At 47.0% G+C, this 19,877-nt stretch overlaps 2 protein-coding genes across 3 annotated transcripts in view; one reads left to right on the forward strand and one right to left on the reverse strand.

Annotated features, from left to right (window-relative positions):
* Nucleotides 1-4,373, forward strand: part of lmx1a (LIM homeobox transcription factor 1, alpha) — an 11,686-nt gene extending 7,313 nt beyond the window's left edge. Inside the window, exons 3-9 of the mRNA XM_056604391.1 lie at nucleotides 1-147; nucleotides 1,292-1,506; nucleotides 1,927-2,004; nucleotides 3,011-3,089; nucleotides 3,338-3,408; nucleotides 3,502-3,640; nucleotides 4,237-4,373. The exon at nucleotides 1-147 is cut by the window's left edge and continues 74 nt beyond it. Coding sequence (XP_056460366.1) covers nucleotides 1-147; nucleotides 1,292-1,506; nucleotides 1,927-2,004; nucleotides 3,011-3,089; nucleotides 3,338-3,408; nucleotides 3,502-3,640; nucleotides 4,237-4,373 — 866 coding nt within the window. The remainder of the gene's footprint in view (nucleotides 148-1,291; nucleotides 1,507-1,926; nucleotides 2,005-3,010; nucleotides 3,090-3,337; nucleotides 3,409-3,501; nucleotides 3,641-4,236) is intronic.
* Nucleotides 4,374-6,773: 2,400 nt separating this feature from the next.
* On the reverse strand, nucleotides 6,774-19,719 carry selp (selectin P). Of its 2 annotated transcripts, XM_056604129.1 has the most exons (19): nucleotides 19,604-19,719; nucleotides 19,447-19,516; nucleotides 18,971-19,354; nucleotides 18,654-18,761; nucleotides 18,072-18,257; nucleotides 17,592-17,780; nucleotides 16,749-16,934; nucleotides 16,333-16,518; nucleotides 15,250-15,435; nucleotides 14,474-14,659; nucleotides 13,231-13,416; nucleotides 12,455-12,640; nucleotides 11,727-11,912; nucleotides 10,485-10,670; nucleotides 9,754-9,939; nucleotides 9,133-9,321; nucleotides 8,533-8,730; nucleotides 8,030-8,152; nucleotides 6,775-7,943 (listed from the first exon to the last, which is right to left on the reverse strand). In XM_056604129.1, the coding sequence occupies exons 1-19, from the start codon at nucleotides 19,604-19,606 to the stop codon at nucleotides 7,882-7,884; spliced, it is 3,186 nt and encodes a 1,061-aa protein (XP_056460104.1). In that variant the 5' UTR covers nucleotides 19,607-19,719; the 3' UTR covers nucleotides 6,775-7,881. The 2 variants fall into 2 exon arrangements, with proteins under 2 accessions (XP_056460103.1, XP_056460104.1); XM_056604128.1 differs by having other exon boundaries at nucleotides 6,774-7,943; nucleotides 19,447-19,719.
* Nucleotides 19,720-19,877: the final 158 nt, after the last annotated feature.

Below are 19,877 nucleotides of genomic sequence, written 5' to 3' on the forward strand. Positions count from 1 at the left end.
CCGTGTTCCACCTGCGCTGCTTCGCCTGCAGCGCCTGCTCCGGCCGCCTGCAGACCGGCGACCGCTGCGTGCTACGGGACGGGCGACTGCTGTGCTCCCGGGACGGGTACCACCGGGGCCGGGCCAGCCCCGCCCCCTCCGACACAGGTCTTTATCTTCCCTTGTTTTTCTCTTTCTTCCCTTTCTTGGTTTTATTATTATTCTTTTTTTGGTTGTTTGTTAGACTGCTTTTCCCCCACCAGCTAATGTTTTCAGTCCCACCCTACCCCCTCCCTCTCTCTCTCCCTCCCTCCCTCCCTCCCTCTCCCTCTCCAGCCATACATCCCTTCTAATTCCTTTCTCTCTCTCTCTTCCTCTCCATCACTATTCTTCTCTCTCTACCACTTTCCCTCTCTCTCTACCACTATTCCTCTCTCTCTACCACTATTCCTCTCTCTCTCAACCAATATTGCTCTCTCTCTCTATCACTGTTCCATTTTCTCTCTACCACTATCCCTCTCTCTCTCTACCACTATTCCTCCCTCTCTCTACCACTTTCCCTCTCTCTCTACCACTATTCCTCTCTCTCTACCACTGTTCCATTTTCTCTCTACCACTATTCCTCCCTCTCTCTACCACTATTCCTCTCTCTCTCTACCACTATCCCTCTCTCTCTCTACCATTATTCCTCTCTCTCTCTCCCACTATCCCTCTCTCTCTCTACCACTATTCCTCTCTCTCTCTACCACTATCCCTCTCTCTCTCTACCACTATTCCTCTCTCTCTCTACCACTATCCCTCTCTCTCTCTACCACTATTCCTCTCTCTCTCTACCACTATTCTTCTCTCTCTACCACTATTCCTCTCTCTCTCTACCAATATTCCTCTCTCTCTACCACTATTCCTCTCTCTCTCTCTACCACTATTCCTCTCTCTCTCTACCACTATTCCTCTCTCTCTCTATCACTGTTCCATTTTCTCTCTACCACTATTCCTCCCTCTCTCTACCACTATCCCTCTCTCTCTCTACCACTATCCTTCTCTCTCTACCACTATTCCTCCCTCTCTCTACCACTATTCCTCCCTCTCTCTACCACTATTCCTCCCTCTCTCTACCACTATTCCTCTCTCTCTCTACCACTATTCCTCTCTCTCTCTACCAATATTCCTCTCTCTCTCTACCACTATCCCTCTCTCTCTCTACCACTATTCCTCTCTCTCTCTACCACTATTCCTCTCTCTCTACCACTATTCCTCTCTCTCTACCACTATTCCTCTCTCTCTCTCTAACCATGTGTCTACCACCCCTCAGATAAGAGTGATGAGGAGGAGGAGGTGGAGGAGGAGGAAGAGGAGGAAGAGGAGGAGGAGGAGAAGAAGTTGGTGGAGAAGGTGGCTGGCCGGCCCAGCAGGAGAGAGGAGCTGGAGAGCAGCAAGCGTCCCAAGAGGCCCCGTACCATCCTGACCACGCAGCAGAGACGGGCCTTCAAGGCCTCCTTCGAGGTGTCTTCGAAGCCCTGCAGAAAGGTAGCACTGCCTTCAGCTCATCAGTCACATGAAGACCCTGTGGTTCAGTCTGGGCGATGGGCTGCTTGTTGCTAGTTGTTGAAAGGTGCTGTGATCGATGTCAGTACAGTCCGGTGTCTATTCGTAGTCGGCATCCTAGTCCAGACTCCTGCACTCCATTGTTTCTGAAAAGCACAAGGAGATATTTTCAAAGAAAATATCTGCTTAATGGCTAAATAATAAATAGCAGAATTGCAAAAAGTGCCAGAAAAAATATAGCTCAATATTGTTTAATTTGTAGTCTCATATTATACAGAAAATGAAATGTTACAATAAAATAAATCTTCCTGAAAGTCACTTTTAGCGGTCATTGTTTATTGACCTCTGTTTCACGTTTCTCTCTCTTTCCTGGTTTCTTCCTTTCTTAACTCCTCACCCAAGGTGAGGGAGACCTTGGCTTCCGAGACAGGACTCAGCGTTCGGGTCGTTCAAGTCTGGTTCCAGAACCAGAGAGCCAAGGTAATAGGAAGACACACGCACACACAAAAACACACACACACACACACACACACACACACACACACACACACACACACACACACACACACGTATGCGCACACACACACACACACACGCAGGCACACACACACACTTGCGCACACATGCATGCAGGCAAGCACACAGACACACACACATGCCTGCGCATGCATGCACACACACACACACACACACACACACACACACACACACACACACACACACACACACACACACACACACACACACACACACACACACACACACACACACACACACACACACACTACTAATAAAAGAGCTCTTTCGCCACTGTGTTGGGCTGCCAGAGGGGAAATCAGTCCTGTTATCTGCTCATACAGGAAACCGATGACATCTCCTCTCTAGATTGCTCTAGATTATGTCTTGTATTTCCTAGCAAAGTGTGTGCCGGTTTTTCTTCTCTGCCCCTGTAATGACCTCTGTTTCCGCCGCTGTGATCCGAACAGACCGAACTAAACAGCAAACACTGTAACGAACCGTACATAACATTTAAATAGAAGGAGCCCTGTGACCCCTATAGAACAGAGAGAGAGAGAGAGAGAGAGAGAGAGGATGGAGGAGAGACGGAGAGGAGAGGAGAGGAGAGAGAGGAGAGAGATGAGAGCGAGAGAGAGAGAGAGGAGGAGAGAGAGGGAGGAGGGAGAGGGAGAGGGAGAGGGAGAGAGAGAGAGAGAGAGAGAGAGAGGAGAGAGAGAGAGAGAGAGAGAGAGAGAAGTATCAATGGGGGTCTTTGCAGTGAGTGTGACCCTACCCAGAGGCAGGACCTGTAGTGTGTGTGTGTGTGTGCTTGTTAATGCGGTCCAGTTGCCCTGTGGTTCAGATGAAGTAGCTGGGTCTACCCGTGTAGTTTGTGTGTGTATGTGTGTGTGTGTGTGTGTGTGTGTGTGTGTGTGTGTGTGTGTGTGTGTGTGTGTGTTAATGCGGTCCGGTTGCCCTTTCGGTTCAGATGAAGAAGCTGGCCCGGAGGCAGCAGCAGCAGCAAGACCAGCAGGCTCAGAAGCAGCAAGTGGACCAACCCTCACACGGTACCGACACCATCATGTCCCTGAAAGGTGACCAGAGAGAAACTAACAAAAAACATGCACGTACGCCACGTACACGCATGCGCACACATGCACCACAGACAAGTTGAAAAAGAAAATTATAAATAATTATACACACAATAATGAAAGGTTTTTCATATAACGAGGGACAGAAATCGGGTGCCTTTCCTTATTACCTTCTTTGCTTAAGTGACCACTGTATTCACTCATGCTGTGTCTGTGTACCACAGTGCCCCCCTGTGGTGACTCGACCCCCATCCAGGACCCGCTGGGACCCTCCTCCTTCCACCACTACCACCAACCCCATCATCACCATCCTCAATCTCATCCTCATCATCATCATCATCATCATCATCATCAGCTTCACCCACATCATCTTCATCATCATCATCCTCATCAGGAGCAGCCCCTAGGACTCACCGGGCTGGACCCCCATGGCTTCGACCTGGACCCCTTCAGGCAGGGTCTCACCCCGCCCCAGATGCCTGGCGACCACATGAACCCTTATGGTGAGGCTGTGAGCGTGGTGGAGGGCCGGGGCATGATAGAGCATTACACTGCAATGACTGACAGCCGTTTGGCAGAGGCCTGGACTCAACATGGCCGACCGGTGAGGTAGAAGAGAACCAACGCATGCGATTACATTTATAGTTTACATTTAGGCCATTTAGCAGACGCTTTTATCCAAAGTGACTTGCAATGAGTACATTTGTCAGCAAGAAGAGAAATGATATATTGCTGTCGGTACAGTAAGGTTGTTCATAGAAACAAGTGCCAAGCACCAACTATTGTTAGGTTAACCCATTCCCAGTAAACAACAAAGACAAGATGCTACACAATGCTAACTACTTTTTAAGTGCAAGGATGTACAACATACCATAAGTGTGTACATAAAGTACCAGGACCTACAACATACAATAAGTGGATAAGAGGGGTGTGGTTTGGGGGGGTTCTTTTTGTCATTTGTGATATCACTAGTTATAAAAAAAAAAAAGAGTTAACCATTTTTACAATTAAACGTATGTTACATTTTTTTTTCAATATTATAATTATAATACATAGACGTTCAAAAACCAATACGTCATTGTAACGACATGCACCGTTCGCATGTGATCTTTTGTCCCGTCAGGTCTGTACAGTGACGCGACGGAGGGGGACCTCCTGTGTCCGCTGACCGACAACCACTGCCTCTCCCTGGGGGCGTCCTCCGTCCTCACCCCCATCGACCGCCTCTGCTCCATGCAGGAGTCCTACTTCACCTCCTGAGAGCCACAGCGACGTCCACGTGTGCTCGGCCGCCTCTAGCAGAGGCTGCTGGCCTGCTCCTCTGTGGGACCATAAGGACCTCTGTTGGACCATAGTTTACCACCGAGGGATGGTAAACTATACAATGACCTCACCCTCTCCCCTCATTGGACCATGGGACAGAAAGGATTGTAGATCGGCAATGGTTGCAACGAGGGAATTTACGGATGGACTGGTTAAGCACATCTGCAATTGCATGATTGTATTCAGAACCCCCCCCCCCCCCCCCCCCCCCCAACGGACAATGCAGACCTCAAAATTGATTTTTTTTTGTTGCCAATGCATGGTGATTCCAGACGAAATATCGCTTGACAGTCAAATCCTGCAATTATATAAATTGTACTTATAGCTTGTATAAATATTGGTGTGCTCTTGTTCATTTTTATTTATTTTATTTCTGTTTGTGTGTATGTGTGTGTGTGTGTGTTAGTGTGTGTGTGTGTGTGTGTGTGTGTGTGTGTGTATGTGTGTGATGTTCTGCATTATGTGAATTCACACTCAATAAATCAAGGCTGTACTATATAAACATGCAGCTTAATGGTGACATGATGAACGTATTGCATGTGTGACCTCAGTCCGGAGCAGTGGAGGCTGATGGGAGGGAGAGGGGATATGAGTGTTCATGCTACTGGAGGGTGGGGTAGGGTTAGGGGTAGGTTACCGCCAGGTTAGTCCATCCGCAGGGCTTATCGGTCCCATCTCTCCGTCAGATGGCCGAGGCATCTTCCAGTGGATGGCGTCTGTGTGCGTGTGTGCGTGTGTGTGTGTGTGTGTGTGTGTGTGTGTATGTGTGTGAGTGTGTGTGTGTGTGTGTGTGGATCAGCAGAGTCTGCTGGGCTCTTGACAGGAGGAACAGGGTCAGCTACAGGTAAGAACCACTTCAAAACCCCCCCCCCCCCCCCCCCCCCCCCCCACCACACGCACACAATCCCCCCAGTCATCCTCAACACTCCGGTTCAAAGGTGCCTTTTCTTCTTCTTCTACTTCTTCTTCTTCTTCTTCTTCTCCTTCTCCTCCGCCTCCTCCTTCGTCGTCTTCTTCTTCCCTTCATGTTCTTATTTTTGCTACCTCGAGTCAAAGGAGTGTGTGTATATAAGACCACCCAGGTATATTTTCTGTGCCCAGCTGGAATGCACCCATTGTGGACATGCGGGGGGGGGGGGGGGGTGGGCTGCTGGGGGGGCAGAATGCAGAAGGGGCGACACACAGATATGAAGGCCCACTGTATAGAGTGGCTCCTTGCCCCGGCCGTGAACCCTCCCCGGGACGCCTCTCATATTTCCCAGTATGAAATCAGACCTCGCCGGCCAGGGAGCACAAGTCAATGGTCAGGAACAATCCAACTGTCTGTCAGCGTGGTATGCCACAGCCGAGCAGAGCCAAAGCAGTGTGCAGTGTGTAATTGTAGTGTGTGAGTGTGTGTGTGTAAGTGTCATTGTAGTGTGTGTGTGTGTAGTGTAGTTTAGTGTAGTGTATGTGTGTGTGTGTGTTTGTGTCTGTGATAATCCAAAAAAGGTATGTTATAAACACACACACACATACACACGTACACGCACATACACACACACACAAACTTACACACACTAAACACACACACGCACACACACACACACAGGCACACACACACACAGACGCACACACACACAAATATATGAAAGAGCGAGAGTGAGATAAAGAGAGAGGATCATCACGTTTATCATTCCTCTGCGCAAACATTTACACATTTCTGTGTACAATGGAGAGCACAATGAATGAATGTCTGTTTTTCCTTCCAGTAGTCAGAAGAAAAGGGTATAAAGTATGAGGGCAGGACGCCAAGAGACTCACCTGCAGGCCTTTCTCCTTCCTGTGGGCTAGCCCGGGCACAGTAAGCAGTTGGCAGGCGTGCGCTCATGTCCACAGCATCCGATTGGACAAGAGTGGGGGCGGGAGGGGGGGGGGGGGGGGAGTAATCAAAAGTATGATCATACGGCCACAGTGGGCAGCAATAACCTCATTATTATTCAGACGGTAGCCAAACAGTTCCCTGTCAACAGTTTGGTTATTTATTGCATCCCCGGTGCCAACCGCGGGCCACAAACCCTCTGTCTTTTAACCACTATAATTGGCTTCATGCTGTTTCGTCAACCGAGGCAGATGCACTCACTTTGCTCAGGTTTCTCCCGCGGCCTATCTGGTACGTGGTGAGAGGTCCGGTGTGGGCCGTATTCTCAGGTGCGCTGCCTGGCACAGACACACGGGGTTACGGATTTATATCTGCGCGTTGATGCAATTAGAAAATAATTTCGATGTCAGACTAACACAATATGACAAGATGAACCAAGGAAATCCGCCCCATGATGCGGGTCCCTCGTATGTATTTGCCGTTTGAGAGTAATGTATTCCTCCTCCTAGTGCCAGACCAAAGACAAAAGACACAAAATGACACTGAGGTCGTAATAGTTTTTCATCATTTTAACGACAGGGGCACTGGGCCCAGCTAAGATGACACTTTGTGTCGTTTTGGCAGCCAAGTGACCTCACAGTCACGGGGGCTGTTAGGGGGAGAGAAATATGGGACGCTTGGCAGCATGAGGATGACATCATGCCACATCACACCTCACACATGCCAGTGAGAAAGAGCCAGTAATATATGCATTGCTAATGCAGTGTATGATGATGGGACGGAGTGGCTGGAGGTGAAGAACAGCTTCATGACAAAGGGACTGCTGTGTGTGGTAGACACTTTATTGAACGTGTACAATCTAAACAAAGAAAAAGCTCAGCAGAATAGAAAATATAACTAAATGAAAGGCACATTGGCCTTTTTTCAAATGTAAGAAACATCGGAGAGACCACACACCTAGACACATTTAACGGTAGTTTGTGAGAGGAAAAATCGATTTTGCCAACAGAGTACTCCACACTAATTCCAATACTAACAACCAAGTCATTATTCGCGAATCGCAATTGCAATCTCGGTATCATAACAATTCTTAAGCGGAAAAAACATTGGGGACCTCCTTAAAAAATTATGAAAGAGGTCATGGAGTTGGCATGAAAACGGACTGTTTATATAACAGCATGAGTTGGATCCCTCTATTTGGCAAATCCATCACATTCACTTTTTCCTTCAGGGCTTTTGTTTGGTAGAATGGTCGGCCTGCTTATTAATTGGCTATCGTGTTTTCCACATGACCATCCTCATACTGCGACTCGGCTGCCCTTTGACTATTTACTATATTGAATCGTTTAAAAAGTTTAATAGGTTTAGGGAAGTAAAATCCAATTTTAAGAATACCCCACACCACCGGATAATCTGCCAAAAGAAATGCAGAACCGGAAATAATCTGCAAAAATATCAGGCTATCCTGTCGTTTGTAGCAAAAAATGGCCACAACACACTATTGAACAAACGAGAACAGTGTTCTTCATAATAACACCACACATCGACCTGAGTTTTTGTGTCGTTTTCCGAACTGAGGAAGATTCAAGATTTAAAATCCGGATTTTCTCTCTCTTCCCAGAATGAATTGTCTCCATCCATTATACCTGTAGGATGAAACAAACATCATTGTTACTCTCACACCCAATTCAAACACACTCGTTATGTGTTCCTCCTCAGACAGGCCTTTCACCTTTCTTCTTGAAGCGCTTGGCGACCAGCAGGCCGGCGCCGACCGCGAAGAGCAGCACCGCGAGGGAGGCAGCCCCCGCTCCAGAGTACATCAGGACGGCCGACCACAGGGGCGTACCCACCTCTGGAACACAGTCCTCAAACCGTCAAGCACCTCAAAACCCCAAAGGGGATGATGCCTCGCTATCGTGTGGCCCGAACGCAAACTATATCAGTGAATAGTATGGATAGTGCTGTGGTGTGAAGGTTCCCTGACTCCCAGGAGAAAGGTCCCGAGTTTGGAACCCTAGAGCCCCCGAGCCCTAGAGCTCTGTGCCTTTTGGATGCAAGCCTCTAGCCTCGTGAGACCATCCACATGTTGAAGTTGAAGCGTAATGCCTACTAGCGAGATCAGGATGGCCTCATAAGGCTATCAAGCGTCAGCTAAATCGCCAAATAGTAACATACGGTACGGCATTAATCAAAAGTTAAGTTTGCTTTTCATATCAAATAGGGGTCTTTTACCAGCACACGTTGGTAACGCGGCGCTCCAGCGCCCGGAGGAGGAGCAGAGCAGCTCCTCAGTGCCATTCAGGGAGTAGGCCCCCGCACAGGCGAAGCGACAACGGGAGCCGAAACTGAAGTTTCCCCGGGGGTGGGAGCAGTTGAGGGAGAGGGGCGAGGCGGTGAGGCCAGCCAGCCAGCTAGCCTCACACTGGACCACTGGTGTGTGAGAGAGGTACAGGATGTAAACACACACATCAACACCGCCTGGTAATACACTTAGATCTTTGCATGATTTAGGATTTCTCGCCAATCTCACTTGTTCAATTGGTATTAGCTTAAAAGTGAAACATAAAAAGTGCAATATGGTCTGCCCAGTGTTTCATAGCTGTTGGTTGTTGACTCTCTGTGTTGGCTGTTTTTGAGTGATGGTAAACCTCGGCCAACCTTTCCATAGTGTTTGTTTTGGCGGTGGGCCAAAAACAAACCCCTTCAGTGGTTTGCACTCTTTGTTTCGTTGTTTGCACATTTTCATGTTTCCCTTTCTAAAGTTCCTGTCAGATTTAATATATGTCCTGTTACGAATGGCCAATAAAGTTGAGTTCCCGCATTAGACCTCACCCTTGCACGTTGGCCTCGCGCCGCTCCAGTCGCCGGATGCGTTGCAGTTTATACTGGGTGTTCCGCTGAGCCGGAAGCCCTCGCCGCACCCGAGGTCACAGTGGGAGCCGTAGCTGAAGGACGAGTGAGGATGGCTGCAGTTCATCCAGCCGTAGTGCGGTGCGGTCACAAGCAGGGGGCAGGAGCGAGCTGTAAATCACAGTGGAACACTATAATGGTCATCGTTTTGAGAAAAACGAATGCGCACACACACACACACACCCACACACACACACACACCCACACACACACACACACACACACACACACACACCCACACACACACACACACACACACACACACACACACACACACACACACACACACACACACACACACACACGTTAATGTAGAAAGTCCTTAGGAAGTGGCAGTTTAGGCATTATCGTATACACAGAACACAAAGTAGAACATGCGAGTGTAAATAGCAAAGTCAGTTCCAACTTACTCTCTGAGTTCAGTTTGTGGTCCCTATACAAGTATAAACATATGGTAAAGTAGAGTTCGTAGAACTTGCACAGTAGAAGCCTACAGAGCATTTAGGCCTATATGTGTCGTTTCTAGGTGTCATCATGTCTTACCCAGGCACCGAGGGACCTCCTGGCTCCAGGACCCCAGGGAGGAGCACTCTGTGTTGGCCGTCCCGTTGGGCAGGAAGCCTTCATCACAGGTGAGAGCGCAGCGAGAGGAGAAGCTAAACTCTCCATGGGGGTTGGAGCAGGACAGGGAGCCGTGAGGGGGGGCAGACAAGACTGAGCACTGCACGGCTGGAGACACACAGAGAGGTGGAACACCACTAGGGTTAAGATCTGAACCTGGAGAGGTGTACTTCCTGGTTCCTACATTGAAGAGCTGAACCTAGGGAATAGTACTTCCTGGTTCCTATGTTGTTATATCAGAACCTGGACAGGTAAACCTCCTGGTTCTATGTTGAATTGCTATACTTCATGGTTCATATGTTTTAATATCTGAAGCTGGACTGATACACGTCCTTGTTCCTGCTCAAGTATACTTCCTGATGGGAGTAAGCTTTCTGGTTTATATTCCAGTATACTTCCTAGTTCCAATGCAGGTATACTTCCTCGTTCGTAGTCAAGCATACTTTCAGATTTATGTAATCCATTACACTTTCTGTTTACTGTTGAAGTAGTCTTCCTGGTTCCTATTTTACTATATTTTGAGTTGCAATTCAATCAGCCTACAAGTTCCTATAGTTTCTGCTTTCGACACAAGTGTAGTTCCTTTGGTACCTTTACAAGCATCCTCCTAGTTCTTAATACATGTGCAGTTTCTAGGTGTCATCGTGTCTTACCCAGGCACCGAGGGACCTCCTGGCTCCAGGACCCCAGGGAGGAGCACTCTGTGTTGGCCGTCCCGTTGGGCAGGAAGCCTTCATCACAGGTGAGAGCGCAGCGAGAGGAGAAGCTAAACTCTCCATGGGGGTTGGAGCAGGACAGGGAGCCGTGAGGGGGGGCAGACAAGACTGAGCACTGCACGGCTGGAGACACACAGAGAGGTGGAACACCACTAGGGTTAAGATCTGAACCTGGAGAGGTGTACTTCCTGGTTCCTACGTTGAAGAGCTGAACCTAGAGATAATACTTCCTGGTTCCTATGTTGTTATATCTGAACCTGTACAGGTAAACCTCCTGGTTCTATGTTTTAATATATCAACCTGAATTGCTATACTTCATGGTTCATATGTTTTAAAAGGGGACCTATTATGCTTTTTCGACTTTTATGACCTATAAACGTTGTTATAATGATTGATAGTCATGTTTAACCATACTAAAGTGTCAAATAATGACGTACATGCATTTCGACGTGTTCCCTGCGGACAGTCTGGGGTGGCTGTGCAGAGCGCTAAACACTCGGGACAACGTTTGCGATTCACTTGTTCACATTTCCGGAAAATCATCTACGTAAAGGCACTCCTGCCGCGCCCCCATATGCCTGGTCAAACTGCCCGTGCGCGCGCTTCAAGGAAGGTAACCAATCACAACGGAGTTGGGTTGGCAGGAGGGGGGCGAGGGGGCGGAGAAGGACGACACCGAGCTTTGACAGAGAATGCTGAAAGCGTCCAGATGAGAGGAAGAGTTTCCCGAAAATCAACATCGTTTTTTGTGTATGGTTAAACATGACTATCAATCATTATAACAACGTTTATAGGTCATAGAAGTCGAAAAAGCATAATAGGTCCCCTTTAATATCTGAAGCTGGACTTGTACACGTCCTTGTTCCTGCTCAAGTATACTTCCTGATGGGAGTAAGCTTCCTGGTTTATATTCTAGTATACTTCCTAGTTCCAATGCAGGTATACTTCCTCGTTCGTAGTCAAGCATACTTTCAGATTTATATAATCAATTACACTTTTTGTTTACTATTGAAGTAGTCTTCCTGGTTCCTATTTTATTATATTTTGAGTTGCAATTCAATCATCCTACTGGTTCCTATAGTTTCTGCTTTCGACACAAGTGTAGTTCCTATGGTACCTTTACAAGCATCCTCCTGGTTCTTAATACATGTGCAGTTTCTAGGTGTCATCGTGTCTTACCCAGGCACAGAGGGACCTCCTGGCTCCAGGACCCCAGGGAGGAGCACTCTGTGTTGGCCGTCCCGTTGGGCAGGAAGCCTTCATCACAGGTGAGAGCGCAGCGAGAGGAGAAGCTAAACTCTCCATGGGGGTTGGAGCAGGACAGGGAGCCGTGAGGGGGGGCAGACAAGACTGAGCACTGCACGGCTGGAGACACACAGAGAGGTGGAACACCACTAGGGTTAAGATCTGAACCTGGAGAGGTGTACTTCCTGGTTCCTACGTGGAAGAGCTGATCCTAGAGAATAATACTTCCTGGTTTGATTGCTTTACTTCCTGTTTCTTATGTTTAACATCTGAACCTGGACAAGTATACTTTCTTGTTCCGGTTCAAGTATAGTTCCTGATGGGAATATGCTTCCTGGTTTATATTTCAGTATACCTCCTAGTTCCTACGCAGATATACTTCCTGGTATGTAACCAAGTAAGCTTCATAGTTCCAATGTAGATATACTTCCAGGTTCGTAGTAAAGTATATTTTCTGATTGCTAATCATTTCTACTTTCTGGCTACTATTAAAATACCCTTCCTGGTTCCTATGTAATGATATTTTTAGTTGCAATTCAAACATCCTACTAGTTCCTATACTAGTTTCTGGTGTACGTAGTTCCTATAGTACCTTTACAATCATCCTCCTAGTTGGTTGTGTGTTTCTAGGTGTGTAGTTTCTAGGTGTTATCATGTCTTACCCAGGCACCGAGGGACCTCCTGGCTCCAGGACCCCAGGGAGGAGCACTCTGTGTTGGCCGTCCCGTTGGGCAGGAAGCCTTCATCACAGGTGAGAGCGCAGCGAGAGGAGAAGCTAAACTCTCCATGGGTGTTGGAGCAGGACAGGGAGCCGTGAGGGGGGGCAGACAAGACTGAGCACTGCACGGCTGGAGACACACAGAGAGGTGGAACACCACTAGGGTTAAGATCTGAACCTGGAGAGGTGTACTTCCTGGTTCCTACGTGGAAGAGCTGATCCTAGAGAATAATACTTCCTGGTTTGATTGCTTTACTTCCTGTTTCTTATGTTTAACATCTGAACCTGGACAAGTATACTTTCTTGTTCCGGTTCAAGTATAGTTCCTGATGGGAATATGCTTCCTGGTTTATATTTCAGTATACCTCCTAGTTCCTACGCAGATATACTTCCTGGTATGTAACCAAGTAAGCTTCCTAGTTCCTATGCAGATATACTTCCTGGTTTGTAGACAAGTAAGCTTCATAGTTCCAATGTAGATATACTTCCAGGTTCGTAGTAAAGTATATTTTCTGATTGCTAATCATTTCTACTTTCTGGCTACTATTAAAATACCCTTCCTGGTTCCTATGTAATGATATTTTTAGTTGCAATTCAAACATCCTACTAGTTCCTATACTAGTTTCTGGTGTACGTAGTTCCTATAGTACCTTTACAATCATCCTCCTAGTTGGTTGTGTGTTTCTAGGTGTGTAGTTTCTAGGTGTTATCATGTCTTACCCAGGCACCGAGGGACCTCCTGGCTCCAGGACCCCAGGGAGGAGCACTCTGTGTTGGCCGTCCCGTTGGGCAGGAAGCCTTCATCACAGGTGAGAGCGCAGCGAGAGGAGAAGCTAAACTCTCCATGGGGGTTGGAGCAGGACATTGAGCCGTGAGGGGGGGCAGACAAGACTGAGCACTGCACGGCTGGAGACACACAGAGAGGTGGAACACCACTAGGGTTAAGATCTGAACCTGGAGAGGTGTACTTCCTGGTTCCTACGTTGAAGAGCTGAACCTAGAGAATAATACTTCCTGGTTCCTATGTTGTTATATCTGAACCTGTACAGGTAAACCTCCTGGTTCTATGTTTTAATATATTAACCTGAATTGCTATACTTCATGGTTCATATGTTTTAAAAGGGGACCTATTATGCTTTTTCGACTTTTATGACCTATAAACGTTGTTATAATGATTGATAGTCATGTTTAACCATACTAAAGTGTCAAATAATGACGTACATGCATTTCGACGAATTCCCTGCTGACAGTCTGGGGTGGCTGTGCAGAGCGCTAAACACTTGGGACGACGTTTGCGATTCACTTGTTCACATTTCCGGAAAATCATCTACGTAAAGGCACTCCTGCCGCGCCCCCATATGCCTGGTCAAACTGCCCGTGCGCGCGCTTCAAGGAAGGTAACCAATCACAACGGAGTTGGGTTGGGAGGAGGGGGGCGAGGGGGCGGAGAAGGGCGACACCGAGCTTTGACAGAGAATGCTGAAAGCGCCCAGATGAGAGGAAGAGTTTCCCGAAAATCAACATCGTTTTTTGTGTATGGTTAAACATGACTATCAATCATTATAACAACGTTTATAGGTCATAGAAGTCGAAAAAGCATAATAGGTCCCCTTTAATATCTGAAGCTGGACTGGTACACGTCCTTGTTCCTGCTCAAGTATACTTCCTGATGGGAGTAAGCGTCCTGGTTTATATTCTAGTATACTTCCTAGTTACAATGCAGGTATACTTCCTGGTTCGTAGTCAAGCATACTTTCAGATTTATATAATCAATTACACTTTTTGTTTACTATTGAAGTAGTCTTCCTGGTTCCTATTTTATTATATTTTGAGTTGCAATTCAATCATCCTACTGGTTCCTATAGTTTCTGCTTTCGACACAAGTGTAGTTCCTATGGTACCTTTACAAGCATCCTCCTGGTTCTTAATACATGTGCAGTTTCTAGGTGTCATCGTGTCTTACCCAGGCACCGAGGGACCTCCTGGCTCCAGGACCCCAGGGAGGAGCACTCTGTGTGGGCCGTCCCGTTGGGCAGGAAGCCTTCATCACAGGTGAGAGCGCAGCGAGAGGAGAAGCTAAACCCTCCATGGGGGTTGGAGCAGGACAGGGAGCCGTGAGGGGGGGCAGACAAGACTGAGCACTGCACGGCTGGAGACACACAGAGAGGTGGAACACCACTAGGGTTAAGATCTGAACCTGGAGAGGTGTACTTCCTGGTTCCTACGTTGAAGAGCTGAACCTAGAGAATAATACTTCCTGGTTCGATTGCTTTACTTCCTGTTTCTTATGTTTAACATCTGAACCTGGACAAGTATACTTTCTTGTTCCGGTTCTTGTATACTTCCTGATGGGAATATGCTTCCTGGTTTATATTTCAGTATACCTCCTAGTTCCTACGCAGATATACTTCCTGGTATGTAACCAAGTAAGCTTCCTAGTTCCTATGCAGATATACTTCCTGGTTTGTAGACAAGTAAGCTTCCTAGTTCCAATGTAGATATACTTCCAGGTTCATAGTAAAGTATATTTTCTGATTGCTAATCATTTCTACTTTCTGGCTACTATTAAAATACTCTTCCTGGTTCCTATGTAATGATATTTTTAGTTGCAATTCAAACATCCTACTAGTTCCTATACTAGTTTCTGGTGTACGTAGTTCCTATAGTACCTTTACAATCATCCTCCTAGTTGGTTGTGTGTTTCTAGGTGTGTAGTTTCTAGGTGTCATCGTGTCTTACCCAGGCACCGAGGGACCTCCTGGCTCCAGGACCCCAGGGAGGAGCACTCTGTGTGGGCCGTCCCGTTGGGCAGGAAGCCTTCATCACAGGTGAGAGCGCAGCGAGAGGAGAAGCTAAACTCTCCATGGGTGTTGGAGCAGGACAGGGAGCCGTGAGGGGGGGCAGACAAGACTGAGCACTGCACGGCTGGAGACACACAGAGAGGTGGAACACCACTAGGGTTAAGATCTGAACCTGGAGAGGTGTACTTCCTGGTTCCTACGTTGAAGAGCTGAACCTAGAGAATAATACTTCCTGGTTCCTATGTTGTTATATCTGAACCTGGACAGGTAAACCTCCTGGTTCTATGTTTTAATATATTAACCTGAATTGCTGTACTTCATGGTTCATATGTTTTAATATCTGAAGCTGGACTAGTACACGTCCTTGTTCCTGCTCAAGTATACTTCCTGATGGGAGTAAGCTTCCTGGTTTATATTCTAGTATACTCCTAGTTCCAATGCAGGTATACTCCCTTGTTCGTAGTCAAGCATACTTTCAGATTTATATAATCAATTACACTTTTTTGTTTTGGTTCCTATTTTATTATATTTTGAGTTGCAATTCAATCATCCTACTAGTTCCTATAGTTTCTGGTTTCAACACAAGCGTAGTTCCTATGGTACCTTTACAAGCATCCTCCTGGTTCTTAATACATGTGTAGTTCCTAGGTGTTATCTAGATTATTTTAACAGAAAATTTGGCCGCAATAAATGCTATTGCGGCAACAGTGTTATGGAATAAAATGGGATAGCTGCAAAGCTCTGTGTGCTCTACTGTGAATTAACGACAGTGTAGGAAAGAATAGCAAGTTGTTATCTTTTGGAGATTTTCACAGACCCTCCAGTAAATTCCTGGCTCAAATCAAAACTGAGAAGTGTACTTCCTGGTTCTCATGCAATAATAGTTCCTATAGTTTGAGTACAGAGTAGATCCTAGTGTAGTTCCTGGTCAACATGCACCATATTAGAATGACAAGAGTGAGTTAAGCACAAAAGTGTGTTGGAAATGTGTCCAAAGAGGGGAAGTCATCTTCCATCATACCCTGACAGACAGGAAGTTGGCCACTCCAGCGGCCCTGTGCCGAACATTGAGTGGTGTTGCTGCCGATCAGATTAAATCCCTCTTCACAGTGCAGGGTGCACGTGGAACCATAGCTGAAGACTCCGATAGGATCCTGGCAGCCCAAGACAGCATGAGGGGGGACTTTCAGACCAATGCACCGCACAGCTGAAGAAGGTCAATAAGATTTAAGGCCCATCATTAAAAAATATTATTGTGAAAAAGAAAATTCAGATCATTTGTTTGGATTCATAGAAATATGCAGCATTATTATTTATTTATTTTACTGTTTTTTTTTTTCCAATACTCTTCCCCAAGCTTTTCCAATATATTTCAATTTTATTCCAGTTTATTTATTTTTTTGCACTGGATTTCCAGACCACAATAACAGATCGTACCTATACAAGTGGGTCTGGGTTGGCTCCACTGTCCAGAGGCTGAGCAGGCCAGTGTGTGGCTGCCGGCCAGAGTGTAGCCTTCCAAACAGGTGAGGCTACACGAGGAGCCAAAGGAGAACGGAGCCAGGCTGTCAACACAGGTCATGTTGCCCATAGCAGGAGGGGAAATGGGAGCGCACGCAATCACTGTGGAGGATCACATACGTCCGAGGGTCACACACAAATTCCGGTTGGATGCTGGAATGCATTTCGTTATTTTTTGTATTTGTATGTATGATTTCAATGGAAGCTGATAAGTAGCACACCGTATCACGGTTTCATATAATCATCAATAATGATGTTGACTTGATTTATAGTCGAGGGAAATGGCAAGGGCTTATTCACATTGAATTGCATTCATCATGCGTTTGTTTGCCAAATATTCAGAACTTTTGGGACTACTGTTGTCAAGGCAGCAGGCTGTGTTTCTATGTTGTAAACCGATGGCCTGAATTAGCGGACGTCGGACCATCATCCTGAATCTTCAAAGGGGTTTGTGTGACTATAAAACGTTTGTTCGCGTGCAGGTCACGTCTGATGTTGTGCACGGGCAACCGTGCATTGAGGGGTCATGTCAGGCAAGTAACTTTGCATGAGAGGTTATGTCTGTCGGAAGAGTTGTGGTATCTGCACTACAGAGATTATAGGTCTAATTGGCATCTTCTGTTAAGATTGGAAGGGCAAAAGACAACAAATACATTTTATCAACCGAGTTACAACTAATCTACAACGTGGAACTATGACGTACGATGATGTCGATTATCACATCTAACAATAAAAATTAACAAAAAAAGGTCCCTTTACCTGAACACGTCGGGACCTCTGCGGTCCATCGACCCGCATGGTCGCATATCGTCACGCTTTGTCCACTGAGCTCGAAACCCTCCTCACAACTGAACGCACAAGTGGAGTTGAAGCTGTCATTGTCAATCGGATGGAGGCAGGTCCTGAGCAGTCTGTCAGACGTCCGTTTCAGAGCCGCGCACTGTTCCACTATCGGTGGGAAGAAAAGCTTAGGTTCAAACTCAACTTTGATTTTTTTTTTTTTAATTTTTATAAAAAATGTACAAGACAGAAGATACAACAAAAAACGGTGCACACCCGTAGACCTCTGCTATAATATCTTCAATATTGAGATTCCTCAATTCTATAGATTACAAAACAATGACATCGCATAAATGCAACTCTTTCTTTGTTTCTTCCCCAATTGTTCTCTTGCAGTTAGTTCCACTTTGAAAATGTTATGGTTGAGTGGACGCCATCTCCTGACCGGTAACCCCTTACCTTGGCACCGGGGGGCGGGGTGGTCCCAGCGTCCGGACGCCTGACACTGCAGCCATTCCGGGCCCTCCACGCTGTACCCGAGGTCACAGTGGAACCGGCAGGACGAATTGAAGCGTGAAGGTCCGTAGGATCCGTGACACTGGAGACGGCCGTGCTGGGGAACCGAGAGGGCATCGCACGTGACCGCTGGGCGGGTGGAGGGACGTAAAGAAGCACGGAAAGGGCATGAAATGTAGGCCTATATTATCAGCTGAGGATTCATCAGAGGAGAGGATACTTATTGAACCGTGGGTCGGAGAACAAAGCTATTTGTGTGTTTGTGTGGCACATATTTTGGAATTTACATAAAGCTGACTTTGACTTTAACTTTAACTTTGATATTTCAAATATGATTCAGACTGTAAGAAATTGGGACTGAAGGGGTAGGAGGGTCTAATGGTGAGGGGGTTCAGCTTCCAAACCAAACCCTGGTGTCCACAGTTTTCCTTTAGGCAGCCCTCTTGAGCAAGAGGCTCGACCGGCGCCTTAATGACATAAATAAGTACGTGCTCATTTCAGGATCACAACTGTGCATCTACTCACCCTCTTCACAGCGAGGGCTTAGGAAGCCGGGGTGACATTGGCAGGTAAAGTTTCCTATGGTCTCTACACAGTCGGCATGGTTACCACAGGATCCCTCTGAACACGAGGCTGTAACCATCGAGAGTTAGAACTCAAACTGCGCAGACAGTCCAGTACATGTGTACTCTATGAGGAGATACATCGCAGAATATCTTGGAATGTGAGCTAATGACGGACATCACAACCTACTTTACACTTTCTCAGTATTTTATGTTTAATTTAACTGCTTTTGAAGGACAGACATTTGAAAGTATAATATATAAATGAGAACAATCTACCTGTATAGCAGAGGGTTCCTTTCGTCTTACTGCACCGCTCGTCGTTCCACTTTGCCGTGTCCTTTTCCCTCTTGACGTACATCTCAACACAGTCCTCCAACGGGTGGTTCGGCTCCCCAACCGCCCAGTTCTGAGCCTCTGGTGTCAGGCTCCTATTGGTGCCCACCCAGGTCCAGAACCCCGCCACCTTGCGGATGCCGATCCAGTAGTAGCTGGGGTTGCGGGGCAGCATCTGGTTGAGGTAGGCGATCTCCCCCTGGTTCTGGATGGCCACCATGTCCGTGTATCGCTGCTGGCACCAGGTTCGGGCCGAGCTCCAGTTACGAGGCGGGTCGGTGCTGTGGTGGTACATCCACGCGTCGACCCCTCCTGCTGTGCTCAGATCTGGGGTCAGATATATGGAAAGGCGTGTTTGCTTCATGTGAACACGAGCTAGACTGTGTTTGGTTGGTAGTGTGATAGTCGCGCAAACTTACCCTGAATGAGTGCAGTCATTGTGGCTACTATCAGCAGGGGGTAGGGACCTGGGTTCAGACGCGTTGGCTCCTGAAACATTCGGTCACAAAAAAAGACAATACATGCAGCCCTGCAGATAATGTAGTTCGCGCTTTACATTGAAATGTGGTTACTTACCATTGTTTTAACAGGCGAGAGTACCAGTGTTTGATAGACAGTTTGTTGGGCTACCAATGAGTCAACACTGTTTTGTAATATCTTTCGGACCAGGACTTCCTTTGGGACCAGGACTACCCCCCGATGTGCACATATGCAGACAGAAACACACACACACACATAAAAACAAGCATACACACATATACACACACGAACGCACACACACACACACACACATGCACGTGTCCAACCATACACACACACGCACAAACATGTCCACATCCAAACACACACA

Source organism: Gadus chalcogrammus, chromosome 12, assembly GCF_026213295.1.
Source record: "Gadus chalcogrammus isolate NIFS_2021 chromosome 12, NIFS_Gcha_1.0, whole genome shotgun sequence".
NCBI classification, from domain to species: Eukaryota; Metazoa; Chordata; class Actinopteri; order Gadiformes; family Gadidae; genus Gadus; species Gadus chalcogrammus.

Excerpts from the sequence above, each read along its gene's own strand:
- selp (XM_056604128.1), bottom strand. The coding sequence starts at position 19,525 with ATGTTTCAGGAGCCAACGCGTCTGAACCCAGGTCCCTACCCCCTGCTG. Across the intron at positions 11,913-12,454 it reads GGAGGTCCCTCGGTGCCTGG|CCGTGCAGTGCTCAGTCTTG; the intron begins GTAAGACATGAT and ends GTGTGTCTCCAG. Across the intron at positions 10,671-11,726 it reads GGAGGTCCCTCTGTGCCTGG|CCGTGCAGTGCTCAGTCTTG; the intron begins GTAAGACACGAT and ends GTGTGTCTCCAG.